Source organism: Dinoponera quadriceps, unplaced genomic scaffold (genome assembly GCF_001313825.1).
Source record: "Dinoponera quadriceps isolate SergipeBrazil2010 unplaced genomic scaffold, ASM131382v1 scaffold1070, whole genome shotgun sequence".
NCBI lineage: Eukaryota > Metazoa > Arthropoda > Insecta > Hymenoptera > Formicidae > Dinoponera > Dinoponera quadriceps.
This window is the reverse complement of record NW_014555341.1, coordinates 920,702-947,432: the sequence shown is the minus strand read 5'-3', so window position 1 is coordinate 947,432 and position 26,731 is coordinate 920,702. Positions and strand designations below refer to the sequence as shown.

Sequence of the window (26,731 nt, the reverse complement as noted above, 5' to 3'; positions counted from 1 at the left end):
CCCCCCTCCCGCCGTCTTTTAAAATATCTCGCCTGTGCTCGCGAATGCGCGGCATATCTAAATATATCATGTGACTCGTACCGTATCAATTCTAAATAGCGGCGCGAACCGCGGCAAGGTCGATAAAAGAATCGCCGAATGTATTACACGCCGTTGAAATCACGGCCGTAGTCTCTCCGTGGTCTTGCGGCCGATACTCGATTTATTAGAGGAGCATGCAAATTCGATGCGCGTCCTGCCTGCTATTCAAATTTCATTTGCCGTAAAATATGGTCGCCCGATTCCGCGGTTGATACGCCGCCGCGATTGAATATGCCGATGCGGGCCGAGAGTCACACTTGGCCCCGGACGCGTGATACGTGTTATACACGAGCTGGGACGATTACTTCAACTCGCGTTAGATTTTTACGATAATGTTGATAATTATTCATTTTACATGCCGCAGAAACCAAATTCCAAGATCCCGCTTTGGGAAACGATAACGGCTGGTTTAGATCTTTTGCCGCGAGCAGGTTTCTGTGGAATGCCGCAGTGCTATTAAATACTTAGTAAATATAATGATATTTTATTTTACATTCTGTTAAAAAAGTTATATAAAATATGGCCACGTAGGAGGTTCGGGAGCTGACGTGTCTCTTATGCCCGGCCATTCCATTCGAGCGCCTCAGTGGGAAAGCCGACAGAGGCGAAAATGTTTAAGTCTGGCGTGTGACTTGATAATAAGGGAAACGGATAAGATGACGACCATGAGATTTTTCTTCATTCTCGTATGATCGTAACGGTCGATTTTTTTCTGAATAGCTAAAGCTCCGTCTGTCATCCGCATAAATTGAACAATTTATAAATAAATTAGACTCTCGTTTAATTAAAAATTTTTGAGAGCGTATCAATTCCGTCATCTTGTTCCCTAATTAAGATGAGGTAACGAAGATAAAAACTTAATATTTTTAAGCATTCAAAAAGAAAAATAATCTCCACAAAGTTTTTATATTATTTTGTTATTATAATATCTGTACAACGCAATAAAACATAAATAAAATAAAATACAAATTGAAGTATTTATGAACAAAAAATATAATTTGCGAAAATGTAACTTAAAGAAAGTAAAATCGAGACTATGAAAAATAAAAAATAATCTTATGTTATTATTTGTGTTTTTAAAGATACTGTACAGTAATTTTATAGAGAAAGTTAAAATATTCATTATATAATTCTGTAATTCTTTATGAAGAAATATTAGAAAATTACGTATGAATGTACCTAAAATATATTTCTTGTTATATTATTTACTGTCGTTGACAGATTGAGGTCGGACTACAATAGTTTATTCTTTATTATTAAAAGTCTTCAATCAGTTGGATACCGATTTGTTATTTGTTATCAGCTTAGAAAAATTTGCAATTCATCATCTTAACTGCTTCTCTCTCTCTCTCTCTCGTCATCTTACTCTCTTTCCCTATATATATATCATATCTAATCCAAATTTCATTAAATTGTCTGAAATTGCGTAAAAGAGGAGAATAAAGACCCGAACGTAGGAAAAATCTCCAAGATTTCTAATTTAAACGTGAATTACAGAAACGAAGAGAAAAGCGGAGCACGTGGCTCCCCACCTTTTCGATCGTCCGCCTCAAAGCTACTTATCTGTGCAAACGCATTTCGCGCACGTTTAGCAATTGCGTTTCCACAATGCAGCGTATTTATTCGTGGGAAGAATACTATTAATTCGCAACGTGCTCGCGACCGGCATTCTCGTTTTTCGTTAGTGCACGCGGATGTACTCGCATTACGCTTAATGTCGCGCGCCTAAGCGGCGCACATGCGGCCAGCAAATTATCGCCGGTATATAATTGTGCTGTGTGTGCGCGTATGCACTTCGTCTTTCTGTCGGAGTGGCGCAGCGAAATCAACGTCTCGTACAGAGAGGCGTTATACGACTCGCCGGCGTATCTGCGAAATTATGCTTCATTTATATCGCAGCTGCGTGCGATCGCACCGCGTTCTGTTAATAGAAACACGGGCGAATATCTTTCGGGCTGTATTAAAATGATCAAACGCAACTCGTCGTCTTATTATATTAAATAAAAAATAAAGGAAAGGAAAAAACCGAGCCGGTAATCGGAAATCGAAATATGTCGCGGCCTCCGAAAGTAATCAAATCTAAATATTTATGATCGATCGAACGCACACGTCACTCTCTCTCTCTCTCTCTCTTCGCTGTTGATCTCGTCGCAAGAGCGAATCGGCGTTTTAAATTAATCTCACATACACACACTGACAGAGTTTCAGATTCTCAGAGCAGCAGCATCCGTTTGTTCAATTCTCATTTCTCTCTCACGCGAGACGTTATCTCCGTGCGTGTGTTCATAATTATGCGGAATTACACGCGAAACACATCGCTACGCAGCAATTTTTTACGCGCAACAAAGACGACCCGCGTCTCGACTTTCGGTGTCCTGTTCGCCTTTCCGTGGCCATACAACGAAGCGAAATGTCGGCGCGTGTACTGAGACGCATTATGCCTCGTGTATTTTTATCAACGGAAGTGCGTCGTTGTACGTGTGCGCATTCCTGCCGAGACCGCCTGGAAAAGGCGACTCCACGAAGAAGAAGGAGATGGACATATTAAAGGAAGACAGACAGCAGGCAGAAAAAGAGAGAGATACGCGCGCGCGATAAACATTTATTGTCTCTTTTTCCATCGCGAATACCGTCGTTGCGATCCGGAATCAATAACGGGAAGGTCAATAGCGCCGCGACGGCGACGATTACGTCGCTATCTCGCGATTGAAATGTTTTACAATCGCAATGTTGTCGCAAGTGATGCGCCTATCATTACGCGCGGATGCTAGATAGTTGATAAATACCTGACTGACGTAATAGTATATTAACACGCAATGATGCTGTTTTCTACGATCTTCGAGCGAATCGGAAGTGTCAGAAACGTCGCGTGCTCTCGCAAATCTGAGCTGAAACAGGCGTAATAATTTCGTCGAGCTCTCTCGTCGCTGTTGAAAGAACGATTGTACGGTCGCGTTGCATTGTCGCCGGTGTTACCCTCGTTTTCGACGACAACAAACTTTGACAATCAATCAAGCGGCTCTGGAATAATTTCGCGATATAACATTGAAAGTAAACATACGTTATGTTATCTTACACGCAATGTTATGTTATCTTACACACAAATACACTTAACTTGATGCGCGCGCGACGGATGAGAGATAACAAATCCGCACGAATTCGTGTAAACAAAATTTCGATGAGACATCAATATCGCGATAGTTGATGACGATGAGTTAAACGTTGTCGTTTTTGTTGTACATCGCGAATCTAATGTATCAGCGTCCTTGCTGAATTGATGTCGGCGGCATTACGAAGAAAGGGGGGGGGGGGAAAACGAGGAAGTCGGTAACTACGTGCGAGGTTTGATCGATACCCACGCCGCCATTATCTCGCGAATTGGCCGGATAATGCGAGGAAAGTTTAATACGTGCGTCAGTGAAACATCAGACGTCGAGATAAGCAGATAAGGGAATCACACACGTGAAGTGCGCGCGCGCGCGCGCCTGCGTGTGCACTCGCTTGGGCGCGCGCTTATGTGTGTGTGAATTCCTCCGAAGTAATGGACTCGAATCGGCGGTAATTCAGCGTATTCAAAACAAATCGATTATTTATGAGCGGCCGATTATTTAGAGGCCGAAACTTTCGAATATTTTAATATTCAGCTGCTCGCGGTAATTAATACGATCGAATATTCACGCAAATAGTGGACGCTTCTTTTCGTGTTCGTGTAATGTCGCACGGCCACAGCTACCGCGTTTACTGCTCGTTGCTCACGGGAATAACATATAAGATGCGTGTCGGTTTTGCGAAATTAGGGGGGGGGGCGGAAGGGAGGGGGAGAAAGAAATCGCCGGAAGAGAAACGTTCGTTAAGGAGTTAATAACGAGGTAAATCGGCGGGACTTCAATCAGCCGCATCGTCGCGTTAAAATCTCGAAGGCCCCTGGGTGTTTTCAGCGACTGCGTATGAACGTTCTCGCGATTTTCCAACATATATCGTAAATAATTCATCGCGGCCCCCGTATTCAAATAATTTTAACAATTTTCCGTTCGAATGAAGCACGCGCGGTAACATTAATTCCGCACCCGGCGCAGGCTGAATTTCCAACAGGTTGAAGCTCCACTGCACACACACCGTGTGTGCAACGCTCGCTATCGCGAGCGACGATGGTTTCGCCCGATGATCGATGATGCGCCCGCTCGGCCCGTCGTATCGATCTTCCGCAAACGAGCGTCGAACCCATCGCTACTTGTGCGTGTACGTGCGATGCGGCGGCCGGTATGTTTTGCGAAGCCACGACTGTTGGCGTGCGCGCCGCATAACCGGATCAGAAACCATGCAATCGTATCTACTTTTCTACTTACGGTTTAGTTAGGGTGCTTCGCGCACATGCGATATCGCGATGTATAACCGCTATACGCGATTACGCGCCCGATGTTGCTAACACTCAGCGTTCTCCGTAATGCGCACGCTATAAACTACACGCGCGGCTCCAACGACGTCTTTTCTCCCGCGCGCGCACGCGTGTGTTTCCGAACCGAGCTCTTCCGGCGAAACAATTGCGAGTCCCGTCGAAATTTTCCGGAACCCGCCTCTCGATTGTTCCCGCACTTATCCGAGTCGAAGTTTCGCTCCTACATTAAAGCCCGTATTCTGAATTCTCTCTTATCGATAAAAGTGCCTTAAATGTGGCTCCTCAGTCAATCAGGTGGCTTCTAAGCCACTTCTAGAGGCGCTTTTGTCAATAAAAGGGAGTTCAGAATGTCGGACTAAGTCCCTTCGAGTGCAGAAAACGGGAATAACTTTTCCATTTGTAGCATCAAAGGAGCGCTAATAATGCTCTTTTAATGCAACAAAGGAAATTTAGATCTCTCGGGGGGAAATTTTAAATTCTGCATTAAGTCTTCAAGCGGAGAAAACGGAAATAACTTTCCGTTTGCAGCATCAAAGGAGCACGACGGAAGACCTTTGAAAACTTGATGTGCAACTAAATAAATTCAATGTAGAATGAAAATTTCGACTCGAGTGAGCTGATGAAGTCACGCGATGACAGCTTGTATCGCTTCTGCCTGAGGAATTTTTTCCTATTTTTTTTTCTAAGACAGCGTCTTTGTATAATATTCTTTTTTCATATTATATATTACCGTCCCGCGCACTGAAAAGTGGCAGATATCATAGGTGTCAATTTAAATTATCTCTTAATAAACTTCTTATCATAACTCTCTTTAAATTCTCTGTATCAGATCGTAGCACGTGCGTAAACTGAAGGACAACGGTGTCGAACATCTCTAGGGCAAGAGCATTGCTTGTTTTAAAAAATAAATAAAAACAAAGATACGTCGATTATATAAAGAACAGCAGGTCTGAAGCGGTTACGAACTCGTCCCGTGCCACGTGGGTCACCGGTGGCCCACGCTGAACTTTCCGTTCAGGACTTTTCATATTTTGGCTCTAAAACGAAACATAATCGTGAGATACTCCCACAATTATTGTGGGAACTATAATGAATGAATAGTACGTATAAAAAACATGATTTTATCATACAATATATCATACAATTAACAGGTCGAAGATGAATATCGTGATAGGATCCTACAGAGAAGATTTAAGAATAGCGCGAGACCAAATTTCTTCGAGCGTGGTGCACTTTATGAGCCCTTCTGAGATATAAATAAATTAAATGCACGTCATTTTTATGTTATATACATACATATTGTATATAGATCAATGTAATATAATATAGTAATAAACTGCTGACACTCTCTCTCTCTCTCTCTCTCTCTCTCTCTATACAATTATATCTGGATATGTAATATGCATTCAAGCTTTTTTCTTCAGAATGTCCGCTCTGTCGTATCATATTAAACCGAAGACCACACAACACGGAGTGCTGTTATTATTTCAGCCTTCAGTATTCTCTCCCTTTTTCCCTGCCGACGCGATTACCTTGAAGGATTAATTTTATGGAAATATTCGTTCTCAAAGACGCTTTGCTAGATCGCGATACATAGCGCAAAGTTTTGTCGTTACATGCGCTCATTTCTCACAAATATCTTTCCTAGATGTTTATTCGATTTATCGAAACGAACGTCTATATGTTACGATTGAAATGAAATAAAAAATCTCACAGTTTATTCTCAGACACTGGTACGTTGCTTTACGATCGAAAATGTCCCGGTAAACATCGACTAGCAATAACGTCACATCGATGTTATAACTTTCTCACTTGACGATGTAAATGCAATGTAACATACAACAGTTATATTGTATAGTTATATTGTTGAGTGGGAAGTTGTAACATTGATGTAATTACTTGGTGTTGGCTGGGATACGTGTTACTATATATGTCATTTGACATATAAAATGTGACTCATAATATGACAACCGGGTGACCCACGCGGCTCGGATAAGTCACCGTGTAAAATTGGTCTGGCATATATATCAGGTTGGATCTACAACAGGTGTAGTAAGCCTTTAGCCTTTTGCTCTAAGCACTGAATTGTAACGTAATTTCTAACCAAAAATCAGTTTCCAGCGCCACCAGACGTTGCAATTTCTACGCTGAGAAAAGTGCTAAAAAAATGTGCTACCATTGAAATAATATTTAACACAAGTAAAACGATTACTCCAATACTCTGGCAAATATTCGGAATATCAGATTTTATTTTTAGAAAATATTTATTGGATAAAACAACTGAAATTGAAAACCACTAGATTTCTTCGATGGAAAAGAAGTATTATATAACTCCAGTAAATATATATATATATTTTTTTTTAATTTATAGAACCATTTTACAATCACATTCATTGATTCACTTACAAATTAAGATATTACCACATTCGAGCAAGCATTTACTGCAACTAATAAAATATACCTAATTTTGGTAAAAATATTACTCGATTTCAGAGGCTGAAAAACAGATGATTGCGTTTATTTGATTCTAGCACTTTGTCTTTTCTAAAATTTCAGCGTTATTGCCACTTCCAATAACGCGAGAAACGCCTTTGTCAGAAATTACGTTACATTTTATTGCTCAGAGCAGAAGGCTAATGGCTTAGCACTACTACACCTATTGTAGATCCGGACTTAAGGGCTTCGGTATTGCAGCATGCGTGTTGCGACACACTCGCGGGCACAAGTCCGCTCGTTCTCCGACGGCGTTATATATCGTCTATCTCACCGGCCCAGCCGCCCTCTTCACGGCCGGTGTCTCTCACGCGTGCTCCTTTATTTCCACTAATCAATTATCGGTGCCGCTCGATCACGCGGCGGCCGTTTCTTAATCGGCCGCCACGATCTTCCTCGCGTTGCTTTACGGATTTTAGAAAGCGGACGCTCTGGATTCCGTCGCGATCGCCTCACAGGTGGCTGGATAATTACGGTCGAGCGAGTGCGGTGATACGCGAGTGTTGTTACGAGGAAAAATCGTGCATGCACGCGTGTGCACGCCGCCGCCAGCTTGCGAGGGATCGTGTTAATAATAAGGCCGGCACGAAGTTTCCCACATTTCGAGCTACGTGCGAGCTGCGCGCCGGTTCCTCAATGCGATACCCGCAGACGAAAAATCGCGACGTGAGCTAACCGCGGCTGGATAAATGGGATAGACGGTAATAATGGGTAGATCGGTATCTTATTTACAATACCTCGTTCTCTCTCTCTCTCTCGTGAAGCACGCTCAAGTACCTATGACTTCCGTCACAGATATCGGATCAATACACGTCGTGTTGGAGATGCAGAATTCGAAGAAACGTATAAACGGGTGACATTTATTGGCAAATGTTGTATTATCTGACGGCCATTTTGATGATTGAGACAAATTGTCCGTTGGGTGAAGTGTATACGAGCAATTTATCAATTAGATTCCATTTGATAACGGGTACGCTTCTGCGATACTACGATACGGAGTCTCTCTCTCTCTCTCTCTCTCTTCCTGTACGGAGAGATGTTTGGTTACATCGATATACTCTCCGCGCAATTCCACTCGCATATTACAATAGGAACGGGATATAATTTTTTTTCCACGGGCCACGGGGCTCCGTACGTAGCAGCAATAATCCGAAATGTAATTAGCAAATACGTCGACGAAATTTTTTTATACGCGTTCGCAAAGCAAGTATCATTCGCCTGGGAATCGTGATAAGCAGATCGATACATATCTCGCAAATTAATCGGAGGCTCTTTGATCATTCGCCTATTCTGTTCCGACGCACACGCGATCATACAATTAATTATTGACCCGTTTTAATCCCGTTAGGTCTAATTAGAGAGGATGGTGTCTCGTCTCAAAGTTGTTAATTGAGTTGGTTAATGCGATAAAGGAGTCCATAGTGTTCTCTTTTTCACCCCCACTTCTCGACGGCTCATTGTCTCTCTCTTGCTCTGCGTCTCGCTTTGTCTCTTTACATCGGAGTTTCAGAGGTGTGCGGATACCTTCCAGTGATTATTTCCACCACTTCAATTATTTGAGTTATTTCTATCAACGAGCTTCCCGGCGTCCAATGGAAAGCTCGTGTATCGGACATCATATAGGCCACACTTAATATTCAGGGAATCTTGAGGTAAAATGTGTTCATCGGAAGAAAGAGCGATCGCTTTTCCGTCGCAACGCGGTTTACACGTTGACAAACGGCAGCAAATTAAGGAAAGCTCACTTGTGCTTTTTATTCTAATAATATCGGCGATCGAGAACTTTTCTACGGATTTTCTTTCTGATTACATTTTCGTTCGTCCTTCCGTAACAGTCATGGATGTGCGATGTATTATCGCGAAATTTATTCCACCGTTTGTGTGCGCATCGAGTTTCGCTATATTTTCTATCGTTACGATAACGTTCATTTATGTGCATAATTATTGTTAAAAAGTTGTGCTTTCGCGACCACGGGATTATTGGCGAAAATATTTCTCATTTATGCGCCGCGGGAAAATTGCCTTCGTCGAGAGATGAATCTCAATGCGTCCGATTGATTAAGTCATACTTTTGTCGGGGCAAAAAAGCCCGACCGGCGTAGTTTTTCTTTTATTGCGAAGCGACTATCGGTATTTAATAAAATGTACTTCTCCAATTACGAAATTGCATTGTGCAACGATTGATTTATTGCGGATTCTGCGGAAAAAAGAGTCGCCGCACCAAATGCAATTTCATGTTATCCCATTTGCCGAGTAAATTATCTGCTAAAAACAATTACACGTTTTTCAGAACTTTTTAAAATAAAACAAAACGCGATAAAAACGCTCACGTTTTGTCTCTTTTTTTCTCCAATTCAACAGTTCATCATTTGGAAGTTATTATTTATGAGCAGACACATAGTCCATAGAAACGCCAATTGCGTTAGCCTACGCAGAAAAAAAGAGCGCAAGATTCAAGTAAATAAGTACTCCGATACTTGATTCAAGTAAAACATTTATTTGATCCGAGTAAACATTTCTCTCTAAAGTGCAATCACAGTGTATTATTACCAGGAAGCTGTCAATATTCACTATGATCATAATTATATATATAGCACTGTAAATCAGCAAAATTTCGCTGCAAAAGTCTGTTAATAGCAGCAACTGTTTCCACCGGAGAAATCTAACTGCAGAAACATTGAGAAGAGATATTACTTTTATTATTTTTTGTTTATTTTAATCCCACTCTTAAGATATTGTCAATGATTTAGCCTGAAATATTCTTAATTATGTTTAATTGATTTAATTCATGTCACATTAGAAAAACACGTTTATCCTGACGAGACTCGAAAACCCGAGCTCTGAGTCTGCTGTCATACGAACAAACGCCAAATATACGTATATACGACATATAATTTGAATTTATTAACAATCCGAATATCGAACGCATATACGTTACGTACATATATCTTTGCTACGAGACGCGTAACTGCGACTTCGGCCTTTCACTGGCCGAAATCAGTAAAATATTAGACAAAAGAGCAAAGTGGAGGAGTTTCCACTAAAAATGAGTGAATTCTCACTGATTCAGCTTAAGAGAATTGGTAAGGAATATTGGAATAATTATTTACTTGAATCTAGCACTTTTTCTCTGCGTACGAGTACTCATAATCGAGACAGATAAAATCTGCAGCCGTCTCGGCCGAATCACACTCGACTTATTTTTTTGAAGGGCGCGATGTGCGCAAGCCACGCTCGCTTCGAAGCTCGCAAACATATCATCTTTCTCGAGCCGTGCGCCGCCACGTTTCCACGCGGTGTGCGCGCAACTGGCTTTCATCTCGGAGAGCACTTTCCGCGACCGCGATATACTCCGTTGCTGTTCAATAAGACGGGGCGATGCTGCACCCCGCCGCACGGACGTTAAGTCGATACCGGCCAATAATAAATGTCTCTCTCTCTCTCTCTCTCTCTGTGCATGGCAGCCTCGCGAGCCTCCGCGCTTTTCACGTACCGACGTTAAATTCGGGGCATCGATAATCGAACTCGGAAACGGCTCTCCGCCGAGATCTCGCGGCATTGTACATCTCTGCCTTTGCGCTACGTGCCGCGTGTGTGCGAATACGTCTGTGTGGGTACGTGTGTGCGCGCATGTGTCGGCACATCACACGCCTCAATATATAACCGTGCAGGCAGGAGCACGGAAAGCCGCGCTACTCCCCCGTGAGGCTCATTAATTATAATTAATATCGCTGTCGATAATGGCACCGGCGTTCCGTATAATGCCACGGCGCGCATACATCGCCGTGAAACGCCTTCGCTTTATGCATGAGGGCGGTCTGCCGCGACTGGTTTTCGCGAGAGCGATCGTGATCGATATCATCAGTGTGCATCTGCGTGATCCTCCGTTTAGCTGAGAATGCACTATGCGCTAGTCGTACCGCGACGACGTCACGAACGATTGTTACACCGCCGGTTACTCGGCCGGACTTGCCGGGCCGCTAGTCCGCATGAAAATGCGTATCTATTTGCCCGGCAATTTAACAATTTACGACCGTTAATTTAATTTCCAACTGCCGCAATGGTTTTACGTAAATAGACGCGCAAATAAGTAATTAATTAATAAATAGTGAAAATTATTAACGGTCACAAACATAGGCGCAAATACACGTACAGGTGCGCGAGCCGAATTAAATAAATTTCTTCTGTATATAAACCATAAAATTATCGAATAATGTAATTTCCTCCAGACCACGAGGGCGCGCAAGCGACGCCGCATGATGCATTTCCAGTTGGCAGATACAAACGCGAGCTTTTACGCGGGTGCATAGTTCAAAAGCGAGACTCGACCGAGAGCGGGGCTATGCACCGGCCGAGAATAAATTGTCATCGTCTAACGATTTCGAGGATCATTCGATATTAAGAGTTAATTCGCCGGTCTGACAGGTGTAAGAATTGATGCCCGTGGGGTGCGGAGGAAGCATCCCGACGTGGATTGAGTATCGATCATTATACGCGTCGTGGTTATAAATCGTCGTTACGAATCAATTGGCCGTCGAGCGTGACTATTCGCGGATGTAATTAACCACCGGCGGGCAGCGATTTCGCCCGGTCAATCCGTTGACGAAAGACGCGCATCTGGGGCATTCTTGGCGTCGCGCACACTTCAATCCAGCCGACAGCGCTTCCTGTTTTTGCAAATCAGTCGACCGAGGTGGACTGAAAATTCTCGCGTGTCAAATACCTGAATGTCCATCAGAGCGCGAAAATATTTGTCGTTGTTCCCGAATCGAAATCTCAGACCTATGTCCAGTTTAGTTCTACATTAAGTCTTCAAAGGTCTTCTATTAGCTTTGCTTTAATGCTGAGAATGGTTATTGCCGTTTCCTTGGCAATGGCCAAGGCTTGAAAATAATGTGGAATTTAAAATTTAGACTCCGGAGGTCCCGATTCCCATTTGCAGCATTAAAGGAGCACTTATCGATCTCCTTTGATGCTGCAAATGGGAACGTTAGTTTCGTTTTCTTTACTTGAAGACTTAACCCTATAATGGCAAGGTGGATTTTCAATATATCCAAGAAGGTGAGGTCGGATCCGATCCTATGTTTTGTTCACTTTTTATCAATGGGTAAACAAAATGGGTGAAAGAAATAAATAATGAAACATTCCTCGAGAAGAGAAGCAACAGCGTGTGCACGCTGTAAAATAAACGAAACCATCGGGCCAATCCGACCCTATCTTACCACACGGGGGAAAAATTATCTTACATATAGAAATCAATAGATAGATATTCTCATATATAAAAAAGAATATTATAATATTCTTGCTTATATATAAAAATATCTACCAATGACTTAAAACCATTTTTTGTTGCGCGTGGGAGGTAAATATAGAATTTAAAATATCGACTCGAAGTTCGCAAGAACATCTGCGCGAATCATATTTTTCGGATAGGCGGTTCCGCACAGAGAGTACGTTATTATAATTCGCACGTCGCACGGTTTCGCACTCCGTCTCGTGGATTCAACCCTTTGAGTCATGACTCCGCTGCACGCGCTTCCGGAAAAGAGAAAAAGGCAACCGTCAATTTATGCAACCTTAAACCGTACAAATCGGCGCAGCGGCGGGGCAAGATGAGGGGCACCGACGTGGATTAAACGGCACTGATTATATGCATCTTGGTTGTAAATCGTTATAAATTAATCGGCCGTCAGGCTCTCCTCGCGCGTCTATCGGCGGACGGTATCGAGCGCTCCTCGGAAGAGGGATCGATTCGCCGGGCATCGATCAGAATCCTCGTGCGCTTCTCGACCTTTAACCGGCGCTAAATCGGTTAGCCTGAAATGAGTTGTTTCTCTTTTTGCACAACGGAAATCGAGCTACGTACGGTTTCGCTACGTGAATTTCAACATACGTGAGAAATGTTTCTGTTCTATTCACGCTGGAGAGGGAGTGGAGAGGATGGAAGTGTGGAGAGGAGGATATTCGTTACCGTCGAACCTCTTGACCTTTCGTTGATAGCGGATCGATGTATCCTCCCCCCTTGGCTTCCGATGAACGCTCCTCATGAATTCGCGATTAGAAAAATCGCGCGCTTCTTGATAGATCGATAGCCTTGATCGATCAAACGTTCGCTCGCATACTTTTCGTAATTGCCTGGCCGCGTATGAAATAACTGTTCTAATGGCGCTGCCCGGTACGAGTTGATTATTAATAGCTGCGATTAACTTGACACCGGTATCTTATATCAAACCTCGTTTAATCAGTGTTGCGTATTCGGCCGTCACGATTGGACGAATAACGCCGAACGGTATCACGCGAGCGCAGTAATGTGAAGTTAAAAGCTGCTCGGGCAGTCTTCGCACTTGACTTCAGCGCGAGTCGCGATGTGGAGACGCAAGTTCCCGTGAATAAAATAACGCGACTGTGTTACCGTTCAAAAATGTGTATACCGGCTTGATGCGAAAATTCATCCCGTCTTTTAGCAAAAATGTACGTGTGATATTTATTTCTTTTAAAATACGACCCATCGATTACGTATAACTTAATGTAGGGCTTAAATTCAACTCGAGGAATGTAACCAGAAATAAGTAAATTTCGCCTGAAACGACTATTGCCCAGTTCGGCAAAGGTACCAAAGACTCGCACTCGAGGGAAACGTTTGTTCTTTTTGCGCAGGCGAATCCATGCCAACATCCAATCGTGATTCTGAGGGACGTCGCGTCGTCCGACATGGAGTCGATACTACGCTTTATGTATCATGGGGAGGTGCACGTGGGTCAGGAGCGACTGCCCACCTTCCTGCAAACGGCGCAGATGCTTCAGGTTCGAGGACTGGCGGACGTCAACAGCGGCGCGGCTACCGCGAAAATTCCGCCGCTGCCGTCGTCGGCCGGCAACAACGGTAGCGCACCTGTAAGTTGTCTCCCCGGCAGTTTAATATGGAAGTTGGAAAATTAATTATACGAATTATACGGCTGGTTTCGAACTTTTAATTAATTTAGCCTTAATTAAAACGAATTTTAATTAATGTGCTTTTAACACCGCGCCGCCGCCGCCGCCGCCGCCACCGTCGCCACCGCCGCCACCTCCGTCGCCGCCGGCCTGACAGGCGGAATCCCGGCTAGGATTTCGCGCTTCGTCCTTTAGCTTTTAATTTCGCGGCTCATAATAGACGTTAGACAAATATTACGCGGCAGGTTTTAATAACGGATGAGAGAAGGAGAGAGAGAGAGAGAGAGAGAGAAAGAAAGAGAGCGCGCGCGCGCCCGACTGTGTTTCCGCTGATCGATGAGAGATTATCGCGCGCGAGAGCGGCCGAAACGTTCACAAGTGCGAGATTTTTTCTGTTATCCGGACTGTCTTTAATTTCATCAGGCGACACCTCGTAATCCTTGGCAGGATACTGGGAGAGATCTCAATGAAGACGGTATGAGTCCGACGCCGAACAAGAGAGCCAGGAGCTACAGCCCGACGATGGCTAACCACGTCGAACACAAATCGGATCTTCAAGAGTCCTTGCTCGGCCAGGCTCTCGAAGGTGGCCCTACAATACACACGACACCCAGCAACAATGTACAGGTGAGCGAAAATGTGGTGGCCCGCGTTGAGACGGGCCGTTTTGCGCAAAGGATGATTTAGTAAAGCATTCGAGTTAACGCGAAATTCGTTAATGTCGTTGTAAAAGTCGCGTGTAATTTATTCGACGACTGTGACTTCATGAACGTCGAAATTCTAGAGGGAGAGAGGCAAATTTACGCGTCATTGTTATTATCGCGTTGCCGCAATAATCACATGTTATTTCGCGCGCAAACTTCCGCATTATCCATCGCCATTATCGATCGTTTATAAATGGATCTCGTTTATGTCTAGGCGCAATCGACTGGCGACGACTCCAACTCCATATCTGACAACGAGGAGGACGCGTCGAATAACGACAGCATTCTGAACTCTGTGAAGACCGAGCCAAGTGATATTCTAAACGATGCTATGGAACACCACCGCACTAACTTCCCCACGGCACTATTGAATCTTCAAGGTAATTATACGACTTCTATCTCAAATTCTCGCATTAATATTTATAACGCGATTTTGCGCTCGGGAAATTGCGGGATTCAGGAGTCGTCACGATTTAACAACAGGTACTCGGTGTTTCGGGATAAAAATACAAGCGCAACTTCTTTCTTTTTTCCTCGCTCGAACAAGTTCATTCATATCGACTGCGGCTCGCGCGTAAATTACACCCGTCAGCTCATTAATGTATAAGATAGGGTTAAATTCGCGAGATACGGGCCAAAGAAGGCCGCCCGATGCTGCTAAGAGGATGTAAATCAGCTTTTTTCAAGTGCATTTAATTACTAATTAAATTTTGAATTAATAATTAATTTATCGTCTAGTTACTAATTACTTTCGTAATTAACAATTAGGCCGACTTAATTACTAATTACGGCTTTAATTAAAATTAATTAATGAATAATTACAATTATTTCCATTTGTGTATATAATTTCATTGTATTCCTTGACTTGCGAAAACGCATTAGTATGAATCTATTATTAAGCGTAACGAACTAACGTGTTATTAACATAATTTGATTTTGTTTACCCGTATATCAGCGAGATTTATACCATCGGTAATTGAGTGTGGCACGGATACCGTGATAAATATTCGCAAAATAGTTGATGCCGTGCATTTTTAACACGCAATGCACGAGAACCGGCCGTTTGACCACCGTTCTCTCTCTCTCCCTTCCCCCTTTCTCTCTCTCTCCCTCTCTCTCACTCATACTCCATTTCACTCTTCCTCTCTGTATCTATCAGTCTATCTCTCTCTCTTTCTCTGCCTTCACGTTCGCTCACTTCATTAAGCAGCTGCTCTATTCGTAAATTACAGGGCTGATACCGGGACCGTCCGGGATTCACGCGGCAAATCAGGATTCGAGCTACGGTAAGTGAGCCAAATCAACAATTCGATCTCACCCTTTAAACGTTCTCGAAGCCCAGACTAGTATCCTTCCGTCGTTTCCTAAGACTCTGGTCTCTCGTTGTTGCGTTGAATGCATGGAACTCTCGTACCTCTCACAACCCTGCATCCCCTGCCAGCCACCCCTCTTATCACACGGTGAGCAGCGTATTGTGGAGTCGCACCTCGACGGCTCTTCAAGTTCGTTACTGCGGCGTATCTTACTTGCCAGAGACGCAAACCTCTTTCACACCCACGCAATTACTTTTAGCTACGAAAACGAGCTTCAGGTCGCACCTTCGTCTTCGTCGTCACGTTCACGTTTGCGACGTGAGGCTCATTTTCGCGCGACAATTGCCTCGGGGAATTGTGTAAATGTGAAATCGGCTCGCGTCGTTCGTAACTTAATCACATTGACGGAATCCTGCAATAGGGCGCTCGATCCGTCTTCAGGATCGCCATGCGAATATATCAAACCATATAAATCCGAACCTCGGTACGATTTGTTTTACCGATATAGTGATTTTGCTCGATCGGCGACATTCGACAGTTTGGATAAGAGTCGGAAACAAAAACTGCGATTCGAGAAGGTGATAACGAAGAAGAGAGACGAAGTAGGGCGCACAGAAGGACGCCAGGAACGATCGCCGTGCTAACTCGCACGCGTACGAAGGATCGAGCTTGATCCTTCGGGTTTAGGGAGAGACTCGTTTGGGGAGGGACTGAGAGCGAGAGAGAGTCGTCGAGGGCGAGCGGTCCGTAAGACCTGGGAACTCACTATCGGAAAAGAGGAGGTCGAAAAAGCGCATAAGAAAGGTCATAAAAGAGGCAAAAAAAAAAAAAGAAAGAGCGATTGAGAATAGTGTTTAAGGGATCATACGAGGTTGGCTGAGGACTGACATTGGCTGGTGGTTCCAGGGCGGTGGCAGCCCTCTGGAGGAGATGGTTCAAGCTCGAGCTCCGGTTGGCTGCCCGGTACATCCTCCACGAGGAACGAGCACGCCGGGTCTGGAACTTATCAGAGCGGTGGTCACAACTCGAAAGGTCAGGAGCTCTCGGCCCTCCTCCATCACCATCACCATCAGCACCATCATCACCATGCCACCAGCCAACAGTCGTCGCAGCAACACGCCCTCAATGCCCTCAACCCGCTCAACAGCCTCAACACTGAGCAACTGACGATGATGCATCAGAAACTGCAGAACAACCTTCAAAGCCTCCAGCAGAGCGGCAGCGCCGCTAAAGGCGATCAGCTGAATCTGATGCTGCAGTCCTGCGCGAAGGACAAGATTGAGAGTATGGCGATGCTGCATCAGCAGACTCAGAGGCGGTATCAGCAGCAGATGGATAACGCGAGCCACACCGGCAAGCCGAAGTGTCCCGAGTGCGGCAAGATATACTCGAACAATTCCAATCTGAAGCAGCACATCGTCAACGTGCACACCGTGCAGACCGAGTACATCTCGTGCCACGTGTGCAGCAAGCAATTTAAGACCAAGCAGTATCTGCAGATCCATCTGCTCTCCATGCACGGAATCCGAAAGCGAAAGAGCTACCCCCTGTACCAGGTGCAGTCGCACGTGCAGGCGCAACAGCAATCGTTGCAGCCCGCCTCTCAGGTCTCCGCGGGCCAACCGCCCCAACAGCAATACGCCGCGGCGGATAGATGGCCCGACGACAAACAGTGATCCGGAAATTGAACGGAACACGGATCGCGCTCGTGATTATCGTCCCCGCGCATACGCGAGGGATCCTGACAGGATTCGCTTTCCGTAGATGAATTATTCGCCCATTAGTCGTCCGAGAGAGCGAATCGGCCGATGAAAGGTTCCGTTAGAGGTTGCACCGTTAGAGGTTGGCTAATGCAGCTAAATCGTCTCACAGTGATGAACCCGTCGTTATCACGGAGGGATCAGACGTGGACAACACACACACACACACACACACACCCGCGTGCATCCTTGCGCTTTAGGGAGACGCCGATCACATGCGACGTGTGTGTGTGTGTCTCGCAACGAAAGTGAGGTGACACTGATCCCGCTGGTACAGCCACCGGCTCACTGTACACCCCGTGATCACAGTTGTTCATGTGTGTATATAGATGTACATGTAGGCTCTGTGATGCGCTGGAGGAAGGTGCGTCGATGCGGCATGCCTAATATTCGCTAGTAGCATGGGACTGAAGGTGCGTGCAATCCTATTAGTTAGCGGCTCTGCGGAATGACCCTTTGAATTTTAGTTCCGAAACGATCTCATATACTGAGTGAACACGCCCGGATTAGTAGTAGACAGGCGTACTGCGACGACGAGCTTCTGCTCCGAAAGTAAAGTGAAAGTAAGCCCGATTATTCGAGTCGGAGCTTCGGACGAGAGTTGAAGCGCGCGCGCTCTCCCGTCAGCTAGAGAGAAATTATATATAACGGAGATTTTATACACACGGCCCACAGATGTGCAGAAGGGAATTACCCGACACACAGAAGCGTCTATTTTGCAAGTTTTCGCAAGCAATATTTAATAAATCCATTACCGAGACGCGACCGCAACATTAACGTTTCCCCGGTTTCACTGTTTTATCGGCCAATAATCTGATTTGTTATATAACATTTATCGCGTGTATATATATATATATATATATCTTGGTGGAAGTTCTCTCTCTCTCTCTCTCCGCACTTCTCGTATATCTTCGCGAGATCACCGGTAGAGATAACCGGATACCCTTAATTGGTAGATCACAAATTCGCATTTACACATCCGATATTCTGAGGCATTAATTTTCGCGTAATATCGCCGAATAATTCGATTAATACATTCCACCTCCCTCTCTAGCGCATCAGCGCCGGTTAAATTTGACCCTGAGCTTGCGTCGAAAGGGCCGCGCCTAAGCGATCGAACCTCACTCGCAGATATTCGTTTTTTATTAGAGCTCGGATAAGGGTGCGGAGGTGTCGATAGGTAAGGCGGAGGTGAAAGAGGGATACTGGTACGAGAATTGGCCGACCTATTTTTGTCCCGTACCGCAGTGCGCAGTTCACCCTTCGCGGCAACGATAAGCAGGCCTCCTCGATTGGTCGGGAGAGGCAGGACGGGGGGAGTGTAAGAGAAAGAGAGAGAGAGAGAGGGGGTGGGAGAGAGAGAGAGAGAGAGAAAGAGACAGAGAGCTGAAGAAAGCTCCACGAGAGAGCTTTCTCGTGAAATTCTTCGCGGTATAAATAGTGCGATAAGTAAAGTGGTATGACCGGCCCCATTTCTTGAAAGGCAGTCCGCGTCGTGAAGCCACCCTCTCTCACGGTGTATTCACCCTTTGTGGAATTGGCGGCCTTTATGGGAGAGTCGGGCGGAATGAAGGATTATGTGGAAATGGGTAGGAAAGCCGGAGATACCGGCTCCCACCTTGAAGAGCCATCGTGATTAATTTCGTCTTTCTTGCATCGCCTCCTTTCTATGAAAGGACTTTTGAACTCGCACGTGTGAAGCATACGCCATCTCGATGAGGCTCCACGGAGATCCGTCATTTAGTTTCCGCGGAGATAGAAAAGAAGCGCGTCCACATTTGAATCTCAAGAGAAAACGATCGCGAGAAACTCTCTCTCTCTCTCTCTCCCCCCGAGGAACTCGAAATTTCCGTCTAGAAACTTGCACGATCAGGACCTCGCGAAGTTACTTTACATAGCTATCGGAAATGAAGCCAGGTTAGTTGCAATCTCATGACAGCAATATATCATAACTGGCGTGACTGATGTACGCAACATGACGATCGTGTAATTAATCATGAGATTCCAGCCGATCGTCGCTGATGATGTCAATTTAACCCGCGAACAAAAAGGACAATCGTGAGCGATACGTTTAATATTTTTTTTTTGCTCCGGTTCTCACTTTAAAAGAGAAAGAATATACGACACTTTCCAGAATGCAGGATAGAGATCGGCGCAGCGTCACTTTGCCGCCACTCGTGACGTCTATCAGGAACATGAACGTGTACGTATGTCACGCACGCTATCGTCCGCGGTGTTACGAGGGAGAAAGAGATAGGATACGTCGTATTGATCTCGAGGATTCAACAAACAGCACCTAGTACCTCCCGCACGTTCCTCTCTAACTCTATCTTGCTCCTCCACCCGGTGCCAGGCCCGCCCTCATTCCCGCTCCCTCTTTCCTTCGCCGATACCTCTCCCTGTCTCTCATCGTGTTCCATACCATTCGATTCGCCCTCGCGTATAGGGTTTGATGAGGGCAAGCAACCCCGCTCGGACGATAATCGCAATTCCATTGTCGGGCTTTCGATCGCCGTCGGTCCCGTCCCGACGATTCTTCGCGTAAGGACCCGTCTCCTTCCGCACTCTCGCTACGACGGGAAATGAGGCTGGCGAATTGTATCGCGGAATGATATCAGGAAAAGTAAATTGCGGCCGCGAGATTTTCCTCGCTTTATACCTCGTCGATTCGCGCGCGTGACGCGGAAATGCGATGACGATGTCGGCAATAACGGCAATAACGAGGATCTGTCTTTAACGCGTTATTAAGGAAGAAAACGTCGGAATATTGAAATATTTATTTTTAACTTCGTCGAGAGAAAACAATAGAGTGCGTTGAAGCCTTACAACCGCAAAGTGAGAGCGATCGCGTCATCTCGGTTGTCTTCCTAAATATCTACAAGTGTTTGTGATACCAATTTTTTTGAACATTTTTTTATCTAATATATATTTACATGTATATTTAAAAGAATGAAAACATAAGGATTACATACATTGTTCAAATATTCCTTCGACTGACACACAGTACGGTCTAAAATGGATTGAATAATTACACGATGAATATCATGATTGTTCCTTATTTATCCACATGCATTTATTAATACGCCGTATTAATTCAGCTCGAATATTAACTTTATTTTCGTACACTAAACTTTTAATCCTCCTATTTTCTCTTATTTTCCATTTTTAATATAAAAAAAAATGTTCTCAGAAAATTGCATTATAATTTATAAACTTTAAACGCTTGTAAGTGGATAATCGTTTATACATTTTTTAATTTATCTTACACGAAAAACATGCTCCTTAACCTTCTACGGTCCTAAGTCCAGTGTGACTGGAGAACAATTTTATTCCAGCGAATCTTATGTTTAGACTTCATATCAATGACATGTTTACCAATGAGTCTTTCTCGTCTTCGATTTAATTGTAAACCTGCCGGAGTACACGATGAAAATAATTACGGACCGCGAAAGGTTAAGGTTGTACAGCATATCGTGCGGTGTAACACAACACCCTGTATACCAGAAAAAGAAAGCTTTCATAATTCCCCGATCAAATTTCTATCGAGTAACTTGTGGATATTCTCCGTGTGCGACGCGAGTGAAAATCTCAGATCGCTTTAGTAGACAGCGTCGCAATTCCGGCAAACTCGCGCAGTCGCTAAACGGCGACAACGACTTCGCAGAAGAGACCTGAAAACTTGCACGTAGGGGCCGAGGGGAGGGGGATAATTTAGTCATTCGTGAAAAGTAAACATTCCGAGGAAATATTAATTTAACCTGCGGAGCCATTTCGACTCATCGATCCGGCGCTTGTTAACGGCGCGAGTGCCTGTCTCGGGCTAGCAGATTGCCGATTTCCGCAGACGGACGAACGGGCGAGCGATCGAGCGAGCGGGCGAACAAGCGAGAAGTTCGCTGAGACACGCGATGGTCGGGCCTATGACCATCGACCACGCGATACCACGGTCTCAGCTCGTGTTTACCCTCGTTGCGAACCCCTGACAAAACAAACCCCGCCGGCTTATCCAATTCCGCGGTCTTTCTACGAATCTCTTCCATCTCGTGCCAACCCCCGACGCTCGCAACCCCCGTAAATGGAGGCAGGTCTTCGCATTTGTTCCCGGCATCCCCGCCTGCTCGCCCTCTATCTGCTCCCTCATCCACGTACGCTCTGACACCCCCTCTGTGCCCCCTCCCGCCCCCTAGTCCTCGGTTTCGTCGTGTTCTCCTTATTTCGTACCATCGGCGTAAAACTCCGTCGCCTATGAGTGCGGTCTCGCCTAAAAGCACTCACTGGTACTCACTCCGCCGAGCGGGTACGGGGGATTCACTTCCGTTTCGGGACGTGCGGTAACCCAGTGACACGAGGCTAGGCGCGGGAGAAAGCGATAGGATGGGATCAGCTGCGAGGCTGTGCGCCGTCACCCGCATGACTCTCGCGACGGTGATTGATGATTGCCGTTTACGGATACTTTCGGGTGGTATGAAGGTGATGCGGTGGTTCTTGGTAGATCTTCGAGGGACGCGACTTTTTTTTTTTCTTCTTAACCCTCGTACGTTCCTTCGGTAATTTTCCATTCGTCGAAGTGTCACGCAAGTGCCAGAGATGCAGGCTTTTCGTGTATTTCCGCTCTCGCGAATTTCGGAGGATTGTGCGAGGATTAAAAATGCAGATTCGCTAGACGAATATGATTGGATGATCATGGAATACCGCATGCGACATCAATGAACTTGCCCCGGGCGTCGTACAAATAACGTACGCGCTATCTTGGTGAGAAATTCTTGCTAGGATTTGCCCGGAAGCTATGATGTTTTTCCGGGCTTGTGGGTTTCGATCAAATTGCAGTCCTTCCGAGCCAATGGCCCGTGGGAAAACCACCGTTGGCCACGAATACACGTATAACGCGCGCGGTTTGAGAGATACTGGGTTGAATTTCGGGATAGAATTGACGGAAAAGACGGAAAAGAGGAAAAGCTGATATTTCAAAATTGTCAAAGAGGAACCTGTATCAAAATTTAAATTTAAATTAAAAAAAAGAAACGAGTCACGGGAGAGATCACGCGTCAACATTGGTTAGTTAAATCTTTGGAGCGTTGTTTCAGTTTCCGCGACTGATTTCTCCTCGTCTTAATTTTCTCGCGCAAATCCCGAGTCGAAATTTTAGTTCTCTATTGGATCTTCAGAGAAGCAGTATTGTGCTACTTTTATTCTACAAATGGGAGAATATTGCCGTGTCCTCCATGTGGGGAACTTAATGTTAGAACTAAAATTTCGACTCAGGATGTTGCCCGCAATTAAGATACCGTCGGAACTTTCGTAGAAATTCGGTGCAATCTAGCGGGGAAATTGCCCTACCCGTCACTTCGTCCCAACGTGAAATTAATATCGCGTGAATCGGTACATTTTTTACAAATCCGAGGGAGTCTGGCCTCCAATCTAAAAGTTCCACGAACATACGTCCTCGGCCTGACTGTGACATCGGAGAAAATTACGCGTATCATTCCGGCCAACGAAATTACGTGTCAGCGTGACTTATGTCCTTTTTGCGCGGGTCCTTATCTCGATCACTCCGCGCTGGATTCCAGCAGCCTACGGATCCATGTTCTTCGCTGCAAGGTCGACTCTCGATCGTGCTCTCTCGGCAGATTAGAGCCATCTATCACCCAGAGCCGATCCGGATAACTTGGTTTCAGGCCCGGTCAGATTCTTATCAACCCCGGCGCGCGCCCCCGTGATAAGGGTGTCGTGGCTTTAACCATCGCCGCGTACGCGATATCCTCCGATACATGTAAGGTGGAAAAGGGAGGAGAGAATCGCGAAGGTATTTCGGCCTGTCGGTGGTGAACTCGGCGATCGCGTGAGCGCGTATGTACGACGCGAACGGCTCGTCAGCGATCGATGTCCACGCCGCCGGTACTGCGTGTGCACATGCACGCGCGGCACGTGGACGAAGGGAGGACGCAGGAGGCAACGATTCGTGTTTGTCTTCTTTCTTTAATCTTTGCTGACCACCCGCATCCCCCAAACGCCCGTTTGAATCTTGCCTTTTCCGGGAGGGTGTCAGGACGACGGGCGGGAACGGAAAAAGTAGACTCGATTACGCGAAGTTCAGGAAGAAGATCGAAGTAGATACCCGAGTACGTCGTGTTCCTTCTCGCGACAATTCACCAAGTCTCGGTGTATTTCTGATGGCATGTACGTTTTTCTGCTTCCCTGTCCTCGATCGCTTTTAGTAGTTTCCCCGATTATTCTTGCCTCGTTGGTATTTCAAAAACGAACCCAGCCAGCCAGACCGCTCTTCGATATCANCCCCCCCCCCCCGAAAAAAATACAGCACTTTAAGTGCGCACAGTTTGAAGCGATTCCAAGAATAACGCCCTGATACCCAAGGAAACGAGAAAACTTTGCGCTGTAAGGATTGGGAAGGTCTGCGGAGAAGATCGATGACGCGATCAGGTTACCCCAGTCGAACTCTCCGGAACGAAAATCACAGTTGAAACAAAGGTCATTGGGAAGAAGAAAGGAACCGGAAATGAGACGAGATTGGATGTAGTGGCCCATTTTGGGAGTGGCGATGCCATCAGATGCCATCAGATACATACATATATATACACATATATATTTGTATATATATACTGCGAGTTAGGGACGGCAGCTAAAACTTACGTAGGTGGTCTATGTGAGCTCGAGAAGGTAGAGAACGCTGGAGGACATCGCAGGCGGGATAAAAATGGGGGTTCTTGCGATAAGCAGAGCAACGAGACGAATGCACGGGTGTCACATCGAACTGTTTGTGTCCCTCCTCTTTCCGCTCTCGTCTCCTCTATCTGTTCTCCTTCCTTCATCCGACCTTATCCCGACGCCCATTTCGTCTCTTGCCTCCTTAATGTCTCGGGCTGCCCTTTTCTCCGTCTTCACCCTCGCGAAATTCACGTGCTGCCACCGTAGTAGAAGCGCGCGGGTTAGGAGCGAGTCGAGCCGCTCGAAGGGTGCCGGTCCGCCGTATATTGCGTTCCCCGGACAAATGACAATTGCAATTCCTTCTCAGAAAGTGTCGCATTAGTCTCCGCGACGCCGCTTGTGCGAATGACCGATCTCAAGATGCGAACCGGTACTCCTGCTGGCTCGGCTGAGTGCATTACGATCGCGAAATATTCGCGGAGGATAAGATTATGGGTGAACTTTCAGCGGCAACTTCAGCGTCGCATAATTTATTCTGAGAAGGTGAGAGAGGTGGTAATATCGAAATTGACATACATTTAGTTGAATAATATTTTGGATCTTCCTTTTCTTCTCTTTCTCTCTTTAGCGTAAAAATATAATAATTGGAAGATGTGGAAAATGCTAGAGTCACATTTGGAGTCGCGAACGGTACGCGACGTTCGGCACTATATTCCCGTCGCGCTTCCGAAATCGTCGTCACGGATACCCGCTCCCCCTGCTCTATTGATCCTCGTCGATATGAGAGGGAAACGAGAACGCATTTCATGGACACTGCAACAGTGCGGCAAACGTGGCGCAACCGGCTGGAAAAAAATTACCTCTGAAATCCACTTAACGCAATAAAAACGGCGGACATCAAAGGTGAAATCTCATCAACGAGGAAAAGTTCAAATACGCTTTTATCTGAAAAAAGCACGGGCTCTTAAACAAATTGACAACAATTAATGGATATTCATGCGTCACAAAATAACGCCTGCAACGGTGATTAAGAGCGGCAAATCTCATTATGACTACGGGCTGAACATACTCTTCCCCAATTTTTCTTCATAATCCAAAATTCGAGCGGGGTAACAAAAAAAGGACCGCGCCGCGCGAAATGTCGAATAAAAACCCAGGGTGTCTGCTAACCGGAAACCCTGGAAAACCTGGAATTCTCGGGGAATCGTAAATGCAAACTTATTAACGTTCTGTATATGTGTATATATACATTTGAGATTATTTTTAAGTTTCTGATTAATATTTAAATATTATCACTTCTTTTATTTATAATCAATTCTGTTTTATTTTATATCTACGTATATAATTTTAATGTTTAATTATATTGCTGTGATGTTTAGAGTATACCAATTTCAACTAATCCGATATTTAGTAATAAAGTCAACAATTTCCTGTTAGATGCAATTTTGTTTAATTAAGACAGATTTTTTATTTATTTTAATAGATAGAGAATTTATTTTTATTTTAATTTATATTAATAGAATAGAGAATTTATTTCAATAGATTTATAAAAATTGCATCTTCATTGGTTATGTGTTACTTAATTTTTCGTTAATAACTTTTTGAGAAATTTATAAATATTATGGAATATAAAATATTTATTTTTTAAAGTCCTTACAGTTTTTTTCAAAATTTTTCAAATCTAAATCACTGAAACTCGAAATGATTCTGAATTTTATTTTATGTGATTTATAATATTGTATTATGATTTGTAAATTTTTATGAATTCATTTTACCTGGAATTTTTAACAAATTAGAAAGCCAGGGAATTCTCAGGGAATTTTTTTTCGGGTTTGAGTAGAGACGTCCTGAAAATCGCTCCGTCCGCGAAGCATTGTCCGCCACCGCTCTCTCGTAACCACCGTCGCGTTCCCTCTCGGCAATTTGGAAACTCGATGAATATATACCACTATAGTCGTAATCGCGAAAGCCCACGGCAACTCGTTCGTGATCCGCGACGTTCTATCGACCGTTAGAGACGCAGAAAGTTACAGACCGATTGCGCGCCTACTAAAACGGCCCCGCTCGGTCGACATCCGCCAACTTTCGCGGAGAAACAAAAAACGGGGGCCGTGAAGGACGAACTCCGAAGCTGGCAACTTGTCCATTTCCTGATGCCGACGGCTCTCTTGCCGGGATTCAATCAAACTTGCAAAGCTTTCGAGTACTCGGTCCGCCCGTTCCCGGATTATTCGCGAGTAAACAGCGACTGTGCATGGCCTCCAGCGCGACGACGCCAGGCGTCGATAAGAAGACGCCTAGGAAGAAGGCGCGGACGCCGGCCCGGTACTTGTTTGTACTCCCGCTTCGTACTCTCTCCTTCTCTCTCTCCCTCCTCCCCCCCCCCCC

General features: G+C 45.1%; 1 protein-coding gene across 6 annotated transcripts in view; it reads left to right on the top strand.

Annotated features, from left to right (window-relative positions):
- LOC106743900 (protein abrupt-like) overlaps positions 1-26,731 on the top strand; it is a 93,805-nt gene that overhangs the window by 49,728 nt on the left and 17,346 nt on the right. For 2 of the 6 annotated variants that reach the window (XM_014618186.1, XM_014618189.1), the window contains exons 4-7: positions 13,628-13,864; positions 14,327-14,530; positions 14,822-14,987; positions 15,840-15,893. In XM_014618186.1, the coding sequence (XP_014473672.1) occupies positions 13,628-13,864; positions 14,327-14,530; positions 14,822-14,987; positions 15,840-15,893 (661 nt within the window). Of the gene's footprint in view, positions 1-13,627; positions 13,865-14,326; positions 14,531-14,821; positions 14,988-15,839; positions 15,894-16,826; positions 20,665-26,731 lie in introns of those variants that run through there. The other 4 variants (XR_001374408.1, XR_001374409.1, XM_014618188.1 and 1 more) reach the window with 4 other exon arrangements.